At 37.3% G+C, this 15,096-nt stretch overlaps 3 protein-coding genes across 3 annotated transcripts in view; 1 reads left to right on the forward strand and 2 right to left on the reverse strand.

Annotated features, from left to right (window-relative positions):
• The window catches only part of LOC117332350 (cell surface glycoprotein 1-like), a 3,330-nt gene extending 3,175 nt beyond the window's left edge, over positions 1–155 (reverse strand). Inside the window, exon 1 of the mRNA XM_033891236.1 lies at positions 144–155. Within this exon, the coding sequence (XP_033747127.1) occupies positions 144–155 (12 nt within the window). The remainder of the gene's footprint in view (positions 1–143) is intronic.
• A 75-nt stretch (positions 156–230) lies between these two features.
• LOC117332385 (G-protein coupled receptor 143-like) lies at positions 231–11,428 on the reverse strand (the record flags this gene model as incomplete). The annotated part of the gene is given in 3 exon segments (XM_033891271.1): positions 231–328; positions 835–1,356; positions 11,308–11,428. Coding segments are annotated over 2 exon segments (375 nt in total), but the record flags the coding sequence as incomplete, so codon positions are not given.
• Positions 11,429–11,526: 98 nt separating this feature from the next.
• LOC117333592 (pre-mRNA-processing-splicing factor 8-like) overlaps positions 11,527–15,096 on the forward strand; it is a 33,013-nt gene continuing 29,443 nt past the window's right edge. Inside the window, 2 exon segments of the mRNA XM_033892950.1 lie at positions 11,527–11,616; positions 13,087–13,294. Coding sequence (XP_033748841.1) covers positions 13,117–13,294 — 178 coding nt within the window. The 5' untranslated portion in view covers positions 11,527–11,616; positions 13,087–13,116.

The raw sequence follows: 15,096 nt of genomic DNA on the forward strand, positions 1-15,096 counted from the left end.
AAAATCCTTAAAAAATTTTTTTTGAAAAATAATTAAAAAAAAATTTAATTTTTTCCCCTCCCTTTGGGCATGAACTGTATGTTTAAACCTAGCTTCTTAATGTTCGATGTAAGACATGGTTAGTTTGGACTTCAGATACTCACCATAATGAGCATCTCGCCAGATTTTTAAATTTTAACAAATGCAGGATAATTAAATATTCTGAGTAAAAGAAGACGTTAAGAACTTACTGTTGTCACGATACAAAAGATGTGTCTACCATCCAGACTGACAGAATGGGGTGATGGGTATTGTTTTGCCAGCCAAACTACACTCCGCACCAACAACCCTGTAAACATTACATTGTATTGTAGATAAACTGTAAAATTAATTCTCAAAGAAATAAATACCATCCAATTACCTAGAACATCACACCAGTGAAATATATTACATCAGTAAGTCATATTGATTCATTTATTTGTTTGTAAATTTGGAATTTTTGTTGTTTTTCAAATAACCTGGTAAGTGAAATCTGAGACATAATTAAGTGCAAGGCTATTCCTTATTGTACAAAAAAGTATGATTTTTGAGGAGAGTAACTTCAGATGAAGAAATTAGATAACATCCCATTTTACAAAACTCCTTGAGATTGAGATTTGAGCTAATTTGTTTCCAGCGTCAACAATTGAAGGGTCTTCTGTTTTAAATAACCTACATTATACATGTATCTGCTTATATATCTACATTCAGGTAACAACAACAATTATTTCATGTTAATATCAGTCAACAGTCAAACTCTTTTCCCTCGGGTGCCAGGACCAACCCATTAATTAGGCATGAAGAAATGTTCCTTACCAAGAGTAGCCAGGAGGTTGCATGTTACTATATATCTGATGATGATGTTGAGATTCGGTCCAGCTAATATCCTGTTGGAGGTGTTCCGGAATAATGATGAACCAGGCTGCCCCCTTGGTAAAACCAAATAACACACGCCCAGTATACTAACAATACAGATCACCATGGTTATAATCAGCATGATCTGTCCAACCAGCATCTCATCTTCCATTCTCTGCACATCCACATCAGAAACATTTTTCACACAACAAACAGCCAAAAAATCTGGAGATGACATCTTGGATTTTTTTCCCTGGCTGATTGTTTTTATTCTTCAATTAACATGGAATACAATGTCGTCTTCGATCTTACCACTTGAGATTCAAATTATTCTTTACATCAAAAGATTTAGCACAATTATATTTCTGTTCTCATTTTTCGACCATGTTGGTCCTATAGATTGCTTGATGTCGTCCAGACTTGTGTATCTGCCATGAAGCTAATTGGTGGTGATCACTGAACTCTTTAGGCTCCAGAAACAACCTGTAAAATAAATATCACCTAATGTTACCAAATCTTTAGTCTCCAGAAACAACCTATAAAATAAATATCACCTAATGTTACCAAATCTTTAGGCTCCAGAAACCACCTGTAAAATAAATATCACCTAATGTTACCAAATCTTTAGGCTCCAGAAACCACCTGTAAAATAAATATCACCTAATGTTACCAAATCTTTAGTCTCCAGAAACAACCTATAAAATAAATATCACCTAATGTTACCAAATCTTTAGGCTCCAGAAACCACCTGTAAAATAAATATCACCTAATGTTACCAAATCTTTAGGCTCCAGAAACCACCTGTAAAATAAATATCACCTAATGTTACCAAATCTTTAGTCTCCAGAAACAACCAGTAAAATAAATATCACCTAATGTTACCAAATCTTTAGGCTCCAGAAACCACCTGTAAAATAAATATCACCTAATGTTACCAAATCTTTAGTCTCCAGAAACAACCTATAAAATAAATATCACCTAATGTTACCAAATCTTTAGGCTCCAGAAACCACCTGTAAAATAAATATCACCTAATGTTACCAAATCTTTAGGCTCCAGAAACCACCTGTAAAATAAATATCACCTAATGTTACCAAATCTTTAGGCTCCAGAAACCACCTGTAAAAAATAAATATCACCTAATGTTACCAAATCTTTAGGCTCCAGAAACCACCTGTAAAATAAATATCACCTAATGTTACCAAATCTTTAGTCTCCAGAAACCACCTGTAAAATAAATATCACCAAATGTTACCAAATCTTTAGGCTCCAGAAACCACCTGTAAAATAAATATCACCTAATGTTACCAAATCTTTAGGCTCCAGAAACAACCTGCAAAATAAATATCACCTAATGTTACCAAATCTTTAGGCTCCAGAAACCACCTGTAAAATCAATATCACCTAATGTTACCAAATCTTTAGGCTCCAGAAACCACCTGTAAAATAAATATCACCTAATGTTACCAAATCTTTAGGCTCCAGAAACCACCTGTAAAATAAATATCACCTAATGTTACCAAATCTTTAGGCTCCAGAAACAACCTGTACAATAAATATCACCTAATGTTACCAAATCTTTAGGCTCCAGAAACAACATGTAAAATAAATATCACCTAATGTTACCAAATCTTTTAAAACACCTTCAGCTATGGTAACGTCTACCAATATTTCAAAGTAGAAATTTTTTTTTTTGAATGTAGTACAATAGAATCATATTCTTCACTTTATATAAAATGACATTTATAATCCATGTCAAATCATTCCAATAATGATTCTAATGTGACGAAATATAAATACATTTTAGACACCAAAGTTTGATTAACAATAACCACATTCAATATAATTTAATCAAAATCTTTTAAACATTTTGCCTTAAATAAACATAAATCAGCATCCAGTTACATTTTAAAAGTGCACACCCAGTACACATGCATTACACCTCATGATGTATGATGTATAACTAGAAAAAATATCATTATTACAAATCTCTTAAACATATTTCGAAGCCCTAATCCCCCCCCCGGTTTACAATGGACTTGCCTTTACCTTTATATAATGTGTCTCATCACAGAAAATAGGGTAGGCCATTACTTTATCAACCTGTATCATGTGACAAAAAAAAAGTGATTTTTGTCTGTTCACATGACGATCAGTTATCTAGTACATGTAGCACAGATTTACATATATATATATATATATATATATATGTGTTGTGTGTGTTGTAGTAACACCATGTTCCCGCTGTATACAGACATTAGAAAGTATCTATGTAAATCATTTCTCTTTGTTCACAGATACTGGTTGTGGGCTTTCATGAATTACTACACAACCATCCATTAAATAGCCCAGGTAAAACTCCTTAAGGAATATTGTATAGTATCTATGTACCAATGGCAAACAATGGAAGGATAATAAAATTAAACATGTTTATTATTGAACAGTTTCATTTAGTAAATAAGCAGCAACACACATAGCATTACTGCCACAAAGCGACGTACAAATACAATTTCTAGACAATGACTCAAATGGTTTGATTGTATCTGCTAAGAAAATAAAACTAGAGGCTCATGAGCCTTAACAGTCACCGGAGTTTTGATCACAACACTGGCCTCCGGAACTATTAGGTACCAAACTATGCAATTATTTTCATGGATTATGTTGAACATGGATTCCTGTCAACACAGGCCTTAGTACCACTGATATGGTGGATACATTGATGATATCTCTTTTGTTTGGCCGTACTCACGAGAGACACTTACCTCCTTCTGTATGGATTGGAACTCTTACCATGCTACATTCAAGTTTACTATAGAGGTCAGAGACACAAAAGTGATTTTTTTTTGGATACTATGATATATATAAGTGGGTGACTATGTAATAAAAAATAGAATAAATTAAATGATAAATAACAAGAGGCCCAATGGGCCTGTATCGCTCACCTGGCTCTACAGCAACTTTGAAGTTGATTGAGGTCATTTCTACAGATACTATGCTGATTATCATAGTAAGCTAGGTTTATTCATATTAATAAATTTTCTAGTCCTTCATTCCAGCATTTTATTGGCCTAATATCTGGTCTAGGAGGCTCTTGGCTATCGCAAAATTATTGTTTACAGATTTAAGCCGATTTCACCCCTGTGACCTTAAATGTAGGTCAAGGGTCATTCATTTGAACAAACTTTGAAGCCCTTCAGGCCCAATATCAAGTTCCTGGGCCTCTTGGTTATTGAGAAGAAGTTGTTTGAAGATTATAGCCTATTTGACCAATGTGACCTTGAATGAAGGTCAAGGTCATTTATTTGAACAAACTTTGTAGCCTTCACCCCAGCATGCTACAGGCCCAATATCAAGTCCCTGGGCCTCTTGGTTATTGAGAAGAAGTCGTTTGAAGATTATAGCCTATTTGACCCATGTGACCTTGAATGAAGGTCAAGGTCATTTATTTGAACAAACTTTGTTGCCCTTCACCCCAGCATGCTACAGGCCCAATATCAAGTCCCTGTGTCTCTTGGTTATTGGGAAGAAGTCGTTTGAAGATTATAGCCTATTTGACCAATGTGACCTTGAATGAAGGTCAAGGTTAATTTTTTTTAACAAACTTTGTAGCCCTTCACCCAAGCATGCTACAGGCCCAATATCAAGTCCCTGGGCCTCTTGGTTATTGAGAAGAAGTTGTTTGAAGAATATAGCCTATTTGACCCATGTGACCTTGAATGAAGGTCAAGGTCATTTATTTGAACAAACTTTGTTGCCCTTCACCCCAGCAAGCTACAGGCTCAATATCATGTCCCTGGGCCTCTTGGTTCTTGAGAAGAAGTTGTTTGAAGATTATAGCCTATTTGACCCATGTGACCTCGAATGAAGGTCACAGTCATTTATTTTAACAAACTTAGTAGCCCTTCATCCCAGCATGCTACAGACCCAATATCAAGTCCCTAGGCCTCTTGGTTATTGAGAAGAAGTCTTTTGAAGATTACAGCCTATTTGACCCATGTGACCTTGAATGAAGGTCAATGTCATTAATTTGAACAAACTTTGTTGCCCTTCACCCCAGCATGCTACAGGCCCAATATCAAGTCCCTGTGTCTCTTGGTTATTGGGAAGAAGTCGTTTGAAGATTATAGCCTATTTGACCAATGTGACCTTGAATGAAGGTCAAGGTCATTTTTTTTAACAAACTTTGTAGCCCTTTGCCCAAGCATGCTACAGGCCCAATATCATGTCCCTGGGCCTCTTGGTTATTGAGAAGAAGTCTTTTGAAGATTACAGCCTATTTGACCCATGTGACCTTGAATGAAGGTCAATGTCATTAATTTGAACAAACTTTGTTGCCCTTCACCCCAGCATGCTACAGGCCCAATATCAAGTCCCTGTGTCTCTTGGTTATTGGGAAGAAGTCGTTTGAAGATTATAGCCTATTTGACCCATGTGACCTCGAATGGAGGTCACAGTCATTTATTTTAACAAACTTAGTAGCCCTTCATCCCAGCATGCTACAGACCCAATATCAAGTCCCTAGGCCTCTTGGTTATTGAGAAGAAGTCTTTTGAAGATTACAGCCTATTTGACCCATGTGACCTTGAATGAAGGTCAATGTCATTTATTTGAACAAACTTTGTTGCCCTTCACCCAAGCATGCTACAGGCCCAATATCAAGTCCCTGGGCCTCTTGGTTATTGAGAAGAAGTTGTTTGAAGAATATAGCCTATTTGACCCATGTGACCTTGAATGAAGGTCAAGGTCATTTATTTGAACAAACTTTGTTGCCCTTCACCCCAGCAAGCTACAGGCTCAATATCATGTCCCTGGGCCTCTTGGTTCTTGAGAAGAAGTTGTTTGAAGATTATAGCCTATTTGACCCATGTGACCTCGAATGAAGGTCACAGTCATTTATTTTAACAAACTTAGTAGCCCTTCATCCCAGCATGCTACAGACCCAATATCAAGTCCCTAGGCCTCTTGGTTATTGAGAAGAAGTCTTTTGAAGATTACAGCCTATTTGACCCATGTGACCTTGAATGAAGGTCAATGTCATTAATTTGAACAAACTTTGTTGCCCTTCACCCCAGCATGCTACAGGCCCAATATCAAGTCCCTGTGTCTCTTGGTTATTGGGAAGAAGTCGTTTGAAGATTATAGCCTATTTGACCAATGTGACCTTGAATGAAGGTCAAGGTCATTTTTTTTAACAAACTTTGTAGCCCTTTGCCCAAGCATGCTACAGGCCCAATATCATGTCCCTGGGCCTCTTGGTTATTGAGAAGAAGTCTTTTGAAGATTACAGCCTATTTGACCCATGTGACCTTGAATGAAGGTCAATGTCATTAATTTGAACAAACTTTGTTGCCCTTCACCCCAGCATGCTACAGGCCCAATATCAAGTCCCTGTGTCTCTTGGTTATTGGGAAGAAGTCGTTTGAAGATTATAGCCTATTTGACCCATGTGACCTCGAATGGAGGTCACAGTCATTTATTTTAACAAACTTAGTAGCCCTTCATCCCAGCATGCTACAGACCCAATATCAAGTCCCTAGGCCTCTTGGTTATTGAGAAGAAGTCTTTTGAAGATTACAGCCTATTTGACCCATGTGACCTTGAATGAAGGTCAATGTCATTTATTTGAACAAACTTTGTTGCCCTTCACCCCAGCATGCTACAGGCCCAATATCAAGTCCCTGTGTCTCTTGGTTATTGGGAAGAAGTCGTTTGAAGATTATAGCCTATTTGACCAATGTGACCTTGAATGAAGGTCAAGGTCATTTTTTTTAACAAACTTTGTAGCCCTTTGCCCAAGCATGCTACAGGCCCAATATCATGTCCCTGGGCCTCTCGGTTATTGAGAAGAAGTCGTTTGAAGATTATAGCCTATTTGACCCATGTGACCTTGAATGAAGGTCACAGTCATTTATTTTAACAAACTTAGTAGCCCTTCATCCCAGCATGCTACAGACCCAATATCAAGTCCCTGGGCCTCTTGGTTATTGAGAAGAAGTCGTTTGAACATTATAGCCTATTTGACCCATTTGACCTTGAATGAAGGTCACGGTCATTTATTTGAACAAACTTGGTAGCCCTTCATCCCAGCATGCTACAGGCCCAATATCAAGTCCCTTGGCCTCTTGGTTATTGAGAAGAAGTCGTTTGAAGATTATAGCCTATTTGACCCATGTGACCTTGAATGAAGGTCAAGGTCAATTATTTGAACAAACTTGGTAGCCCTTCACCCTAGTATGCTACAGGCCCATTATGAAGTCCCTGGGCCTCTTGGTTATTGAGAAGAAGTTGTTTAAATGAAAAAGTTGACGCCGGACGGCCGGACGGACGGAGGGACAGACGGACGGACGGACGACGGACGCCGCACCATGGCATAAGCTCACTTGCCCTTCGGGCAGGTGAGCTAATAAAAATCTAGAAGAGCCCACCTCCTGCCTGTTAAGAATGTCACTCCTTGACCATACATTAAAACTTAATTATAAAGAACGGATGCTACTTCATATTATATCAAGGGCTTTTTCTCACTGGTTTGGGAAAGGGCCTTTTTGTCTCATTTTAGGAAGAAAATTGGTGAATTGGGAAAGACTTTTCAAGCTGCAAATTTGGGAGTTTGGCTTCAATATGAAATAATATCAATTGTGAATGGGGCCCAATAATTGCCCCAAAAAGCCCCCAGAAAAAGCCTCGATATTCTTCTTTCATATATATCAACTATACTACAAAGACTGAAGGTGTTGGCCTGTTTTACCTCAAACAAGATGATGTGTCCTGTTCCATGCCTTATCTACTATCAGTGACTTAGAGTATACTCGGATGCATGCAGTTTATCATTATCCATACTCTCTCGGACTAAGGTGTCACATAAACATGGACATACGGTAATACAATATTGATTAATGCCACATGAATCGGATGTTCTACATTCTGTTTGTGAATAATTATCGTACTATTAAAACAGCTGTAGCCATGTTTTTGCATGAGTCCTGCAATTGTATCAGTACTGTACTGCTAAATCTGTATAACCAGAAAAAACACCAATAATAGGGGGAACCTACATGTGATGTCTAAGAATGATCTAAGAAGTTCTTTATGAAATATATCAATAACAAATCTGAACTGTCAAAATCCCAGATGGCTGTCTTTCATGCCACTTTGTTTCTCTGATCAGTCTCAAAATCAAAAAGGCATAAGGGACCTTTGGGAACCTACATAAGAAATTTGAGAAAGATTCATCTAGTACTTCTCAAGAAATAGCAATAATTAACAAGGATTGTTTAAGGACGGATGACAGACGACAGGCCATGGACACAGAGTGATTTGAAAACCCCATCATCTAATGATCTAAATACCCAACTCTACACTTGGATTCCTATTAAGAATTTTCTCTGAAACTTGCAGCACTGTGAAAGATAATACAGAAGAACACTAGAAACGTAGAAATCAATTGGGACCATCACACAATCATAGAGATAACAAAATCATACAAAGATGATTCATAACAAAGGACTATAAACCTAAAGAGGAAAGTTGGATGACAAAAATGCTTCAAGAACTAAATCTGCCCTCACTTCAAAAACTAAACTAGTGCCCTCACTCCAAAACCTAAACCTTCCAACACTGCCAGGAGACAACACTGATGTCTCATATCCTTCTACAGTACTGTACAATGTGGCAGAAGGGCAGATACCACCTGACCATTCAATTACATGTAACAGGAGAGGAAAAATGTAGCGGCCAGACCGGGGTTCAAACCCATACAAATAAAAATTGAGCTACAAAGAAAAATGTACCTGGTCAACGATGATCAACCCAGTCAAAAATAAAAACAGAGAATAGATGTAAAAAAAATGTAGGATGTAAATTGAAACATCCAACATTGTTACAATATTAACTGGGACAACCAGGAAAACATTTTAAACAGCACTGTCTCTATCTACTCGCAAAGTGGAGTCATTCATGTTCGCCCTAGCAAGATATCGTGATTGAATTGCCCTCCCTCCATATTATCATGATAGCCCAACTGGGAATCTATGACATACTACCAGAGACATATATACAGAGAGATTAGTAACATCGCTATTTCCCCGTACACATAGTGGCTCCCTTTATTCGTGACCACTCAAGCATATCCCTTATCGAGAGCGTCCTGTCTCCCATCAAACACACGCGAGCGCAGGTAAATCGGGCTATGCGCATGTGTGTATCGTAGTATTGGAACTTATTCGACATGTTCTGGTTAATCCGCCATTACGTCAGACCAAAACATCGTCATTTTAAATACACACAGAAAGCACATCGTTTTATTTTGGCCACTACAAAAGTTACCACATTAACCAAAAACTATCATACTTATGTGATATAGTCTTAGTGATCATGCACATTGTTGCCATTTATCCGTATTTTCTACAATCCATTGGCGTCCTATTCGACATGTCTAAGTTTGTAATTAAGCCGCCATTACGTCAGACCAAAACATCGTCAATTTTAAACGCACACAAAAAGCACATCGTTTTATTTAGGCCACTACAAAAGTTACCACATTAACCAAAAACTATCATACTTATGGGATATAGTCTTATTGATCATGCATATTGTTGCCATTTATCCGTATTTTCTAAAATCCATTGGGTCCTATTCGACATGTCCAAGTTTGTAAATAGCCGCCATTACGTCAGACCAAAACATCGTCAATTTTAAACGCACACAAAAAGCACATCGTTTTATTTTGGCCACTACAAAAGTTACCACATTAACCAAAAACTATCAAACTTATGGGATATAGTCTTATTGATCATGCATATTGTTGTCATTTATCCGTATTTTCGAAAATCCATTGGGTCCTATTCGACATGTCCATGTCCTCCCATGTTTGTAATTAAGCCGCCATTACGTCAGACCAAAACATCGTCAATTTTAAACGCACATAAAAAGCACATCGTTTTATTTAGGCCACTACAAAAGTTACCACATTAACCAAAAACTATCAAACTTATGGGATATAGTCTTATTGATCATGCATATTGTTGTCATTTATCCGTATTTTCGAAAATCCATTGGGTCCTATTCGACATGTCCATGTCCTCCCATGTTTGTAATTAAGCCGCCATTACGTCAGACCAAAACATCGTCAATTTTAAACGCACACAAAAAGCACATCGTTTTATTTAGGCCACTACAAAAGTTACCACATTAACCAAAAACTATCATACTTATGTGATATAGTCTTATTGATCATGCACATTGTTGCCATTTATCCGTATTTTCTAAAATCCATTGGGTCCTATTCGACATGTCCAAGTTTTGTAATTAAGCAGCCATTACGTCCGACCAAAACATCGTCAATTTTAAACGCACACAAAAAGCACATTGTTTATCTAGGCCACTACAAAAGTTACCACATTAACCAAAAACTATCATACTTATGGAATGTGGTCTTGATTATCATGCACATTGTTGTCATTTATCCGTATTCTCGAAAACCCCATAGGGACTTTTCGAAAATTGGAGATTCCCGCCGATCTTTCCTGCGTTGTGCTTGACTTTCATACTCAAAATACAAACACTTGGACAGCAAATTGTGATATATTTCATATTGATGACACTTCTGCACTTTGATATTAATAAAATTAAAGCACATAATTGGATCTTGGTGATGATTTCAATTAGAAATTATCGATAATTATGTGTGTGGTTTTCAAGTTTTCTCCAATATGGCGTCTAGTTAAGACTGAACCGAGCGACCGCAAAGGATTGTGGGAAGGTCAGGGGCCACTATGTAAACACAAGGGCAAATAGAGAGCTGCCAATCCCTCTGTATATATGTCTCTGATACTACATGATAATACATAATATACAGATAGACATAGTTGCAACTGTAAATTTGCAATTTCAAAATATTTATCAATAAATCACATACTCAATCAAAAGTAGGAGTGAATAATAATAATATAAGACTGGACATGTGTGTCCAGACTGTAATTATAAAATGTTAAAGACAGGGCGAGAAATTTATGATAGGCGCCCTCCCAGTCGCCACAATAACGTCAGAAAATGAATCAGTTGACCTGCGACCTTTTATGTTATAGGAGAAGGGCTACCCACTGACCCAGGTAGGGAAATACTATAAGTTAAGTGTTCGTACATCTCCTTTAGAAAAAATCGATGAAACGGACCAGATTGGTTACATCTTTACAGCAAAGATTTACATGGTAAATTATACCCTAAACCCCAAATACAGTGTTTCGTGGCTTATCTTAGCTTAGGTCTTATATCTGCTTACATAAAACATGGCACACACTTGTTTCCTGTACTAGGTCAAATCACTGCAAGTTACTAGGCCTGTTACCGACCGACAGTTGGGCAAATAACACTGTTATGACATCTTATGCATGAGATAAAAATAATGACAGTTAGTTCAAATTACTAATTAACTTTTACCTTCAACGTCGAACATATCATTCCTTTCGTAGTTATTCCTTAACACTGAATTTGTCCGCCAAACGTTATACTTTCTAGAGCTCACGTTCTGTCACTAGTTTCGTTTCTATTTCCTGTGATCTCGGTCTCGTGACGTCTACAGTTGTCTCCACTTGAACTCTTTTCGGAAGATCTTTTGATTTTTTCGATCGGAAGATCTCTAGACTCTTCATACCCAAACAACGCCACACGCGTTTTTACAACGTTCACGCCATTTTCCCTTGTGGAAGGCGCTTAGAATATTGGGACGAAACAACAACTGAAGCATAGGTATATGGTATTATAATAATGTTAACACCTGCATAAATATAATCAACAGCTAGTGATATTTCGTTTTACCGATTTTGAGTTATGTATTTTGCTGTGAACTTGTAAAAACTAGCCCCCAAATTTAGTTGATGAACGACGCCACTGTACCGGTGGCGGTGTTGTATTATGAAAACATGCGCTCACTACTGAGAATGCCTATATAATTATTAAACTTCTTTACTAAAGCCACACGGACGTTAGTTATAGGGTATGTTGATCAAATTATATGTTCAACACTCGATGAAGATTTTCAAATTAAATTTAGATTTATCACCCCCCCCCCCCCCCCTTTCTCGGCTCTCTCTTTCTCTCAAAAATGAAAATTGTCACTAGATCTAGTCCCGCTATACAAAGAAACTAATGAAATATTTGAATATTGGCTTTGAATTTTAATTGATCAAGCTTTAAAACATGTTTCTGTTCCTTTAGAGAGCTTATCCAAGTATTATACTAACAACCAGGAACGAGAATCAGCAGAATTTATTTACAGGTGTGGACCAATATGACACAGACAGGTCATTTGTATAGCGAAACAGAATTGAAATCTGGCCTATAGAAAAGCCTTTAATATAAGATAAATAATTATTACAATAATTTGGGTTGTTATTGGAGACATAGGTGCATAAAATTAATTAACTAAATTACGTTAGATATGGATATAGAGCAAACTAATGCATCCATCCATAAATGACTTCAACTAATTACTTTTGACTAACACCACACTTATTCAATTTCCAAAGGAGCTATAAGGACTTTGATTGAGTGGAATTCTTATTTTAATGAGTGAATCTTATTCTCGTCTTACACTATTATGTCACATTGTATATATAACAGCTGAGTGCATCCTATATATAGCATCAAAATTTGGAATTTTATCTTTTAAGTGGATTGTAAAAACCACTTGCCTAGACTTCTTTTCTATTTGACCTCATTCAAAGCTATTTGATAGCTTTTAAAATTGTTATTTTTCCAGAGACGTAATATCGTAACGCTATCTCGACTTTTTATATTTCCTTTTTACTTTCCAGTCTGATTTAACAAGACCATGAAATACGAATTTTCTGCTATAATTCAGTAGAAGGAAATTGGTCATGACCCCTAAGAAGCGATTTTCAAGTTCTTAAAAAATGTAAACTACTCTCTTGTTGATCAATTTTTGCCCTTCAGACTCAAGTACTGCACTTATGTTTCAAAATCAACAGCAGTTACATTTCATTATTCCTGAAGGTGACATTTGGGAGGTAGATATGTATTATAAATTAGTTGAATTGGATGTAGATATCGAGACACCTGATGACTTCATGATAAAGTGATCATGAACAACATCTGCAGTGACATTATTAAATCCTCATCTGATCTGATTGTCTGTTTCTCATGAGAAAAATGTCTCTTCAACAGTGTATATGTAATCAACATTTCTGTTTTCTTCAGAGAGTCCCTGACCAAAGACAGGGAACCAACATGGCGTTCCCATACATGATAGGGCCTGGGGGTCAACCCTTCATCATTCAGCAGATACCAATGATCCCCCAGCCAGTATTACAGACACAGCCTCAACAGATGCCCCCTCCTGTGGCTCCTCCCCCTCAGCAGCCTAAAGTGCCTGACTATATGTCAGAGGACCGCTTACAGGAGAAAGGTAAGTTTGTAATACTGAAATGATTACACCCAAAGCTTGACAGGAGAAAGGTAAGTTTGTAATACTGAAATAATTACACCGAAAGCTTTCAGTTGATACTAGACTTTGGTTTGGTTTGGTTTATTTTGTTTAACGTCCTATTAACAGCTAAGGTCATTTAAGGACGGCCTCCCGTGCTTGCGACATGAATGCATGTGGTGAGTGCGTATGTGTGTTTTGGGAGGCTGAGGTATGATAGACAGGAGAAAGGTAAGTTTGTAATACTGTAATGATTACCCCCAAAGCTTTCAGTTGATACTTGACAGTTGGCAAATTTCAAATCAGAAATGGAAAAGTTGAAAATAAATGTCAAATGTAAATCATTAAAAAGGAATTAACATGCGACCAAATGTGATTATCCAGAAGATATTATTTATTGATGTTGAGACATTTTATATTGTTATACCTCATGTTTAAAATAGTGCATATGATTAGCAGAAATGATTCATGTGACCAGGAAATAATACATATCTCCCTGAGCCGTGTGAGTCAGGGAATTAAAACATCATATCTCCCTGAGCCGTGTGAGCCAGGGAATTAAAACATCATATCTCCCTGAGCCGTGTGAGCCAGGGAAATAAAACATCATATCTCAGTCCCTGAGCCGTGTACATGTGAGCCAGGGAATTAAAACATCATATCTCCCTGAGCCGTGTGAGCCAGGGAAATAAAACATCATATCTCCCTGAGCCGTGTGAGCTAGGGAAATGAAACATCATATCTCAGTCCCTGAGCCGTGTGAGCCAGGGAAATAAAACATCATATCTCCCTGAGCCGTGTGAGCTAGGGAATTAAAACATCATATCTCCCTGAGCCGTGTGAGCTAGAGAATTAAAACATCATATCTCCCTGAGCCGTGTGAGCTAGGGAATTAAAACATCATATCTCCCTGAGCCGTGTGAGCCAGGGAAATAAAACATCATATCTAAAGAAACTGTCAATAACACCTTGGCTTGAAATAGTATCATTTGAGCAATCAGGATCACAGGGGTTTGTAATACAAATTGTAGTTCATATCTTCAGTTTTTATGGAGGCGTTTACGCCTGCCATATTACAATCACCTACGAGTTGTGACGTCACAATCTCTCACTTTCATTTTCGTTATATTTCCTTTCACAGTTCATTTTGTAGTTTCTTTCGGTTCATATGTGATGTAGTTGAACTATATATACATTTATGAAAACTATCAAGACTACAAATAAAGTGCTATTACATGAAAAAAGGTATATTCAGTATAAATTTCTCACCGGCGGAAGCCCGGAATTTGAGACCTCTGGTGGTAATTTCTGTAACTAGGGGTAATGATTCGCTTATTAGTCCAAGTATGAGGCACGTCATAGTAGTCCGTCATTCAAAGTAGATGTGCACAGAAATGTATTAACTATGCTGATAATGTTGTGAACATTTCAGGAACTATTTTGAATAAACAATAAGAATAATGTCTCGTAAATATCTACACCTGCATCGATTTTTGCAAATCTATATCGAAAATACTGATTGAAGGGAGATAACTGCGATATTCTGACGTTACCTTACAGAGGACACTTGTTTAACTACTAGGAATAAAGACGGCATAACAACCAAGCGCAAACAAATTCCAGATTTTCATAATACCCTCCGGGTTTTGGTTAACAACATTTCTTTTGTTTACAACTTGGTAGTTTGTTCACGAGATTTTATGAGATTTGGTCCGATATTTAGCGATCACGTGCTCCGTCTGTTTACGTGAGCGAGCACTCTGTCAAAATGGAGGACACGGGCT

This window comes from Pecten maximus, chromosome 8 (genome assembly GCF_902652985.1).
Source record: "Pecten maximus chromosome 8, xPecMax1.1, whole genome shotgun sequence".
NCBI classification, from domain to species: Eukaryota; Metazoa; Mollusca; class Bivalvia; order Pectinida; family Pectinidae; genus Pecten; species Pecten maximus.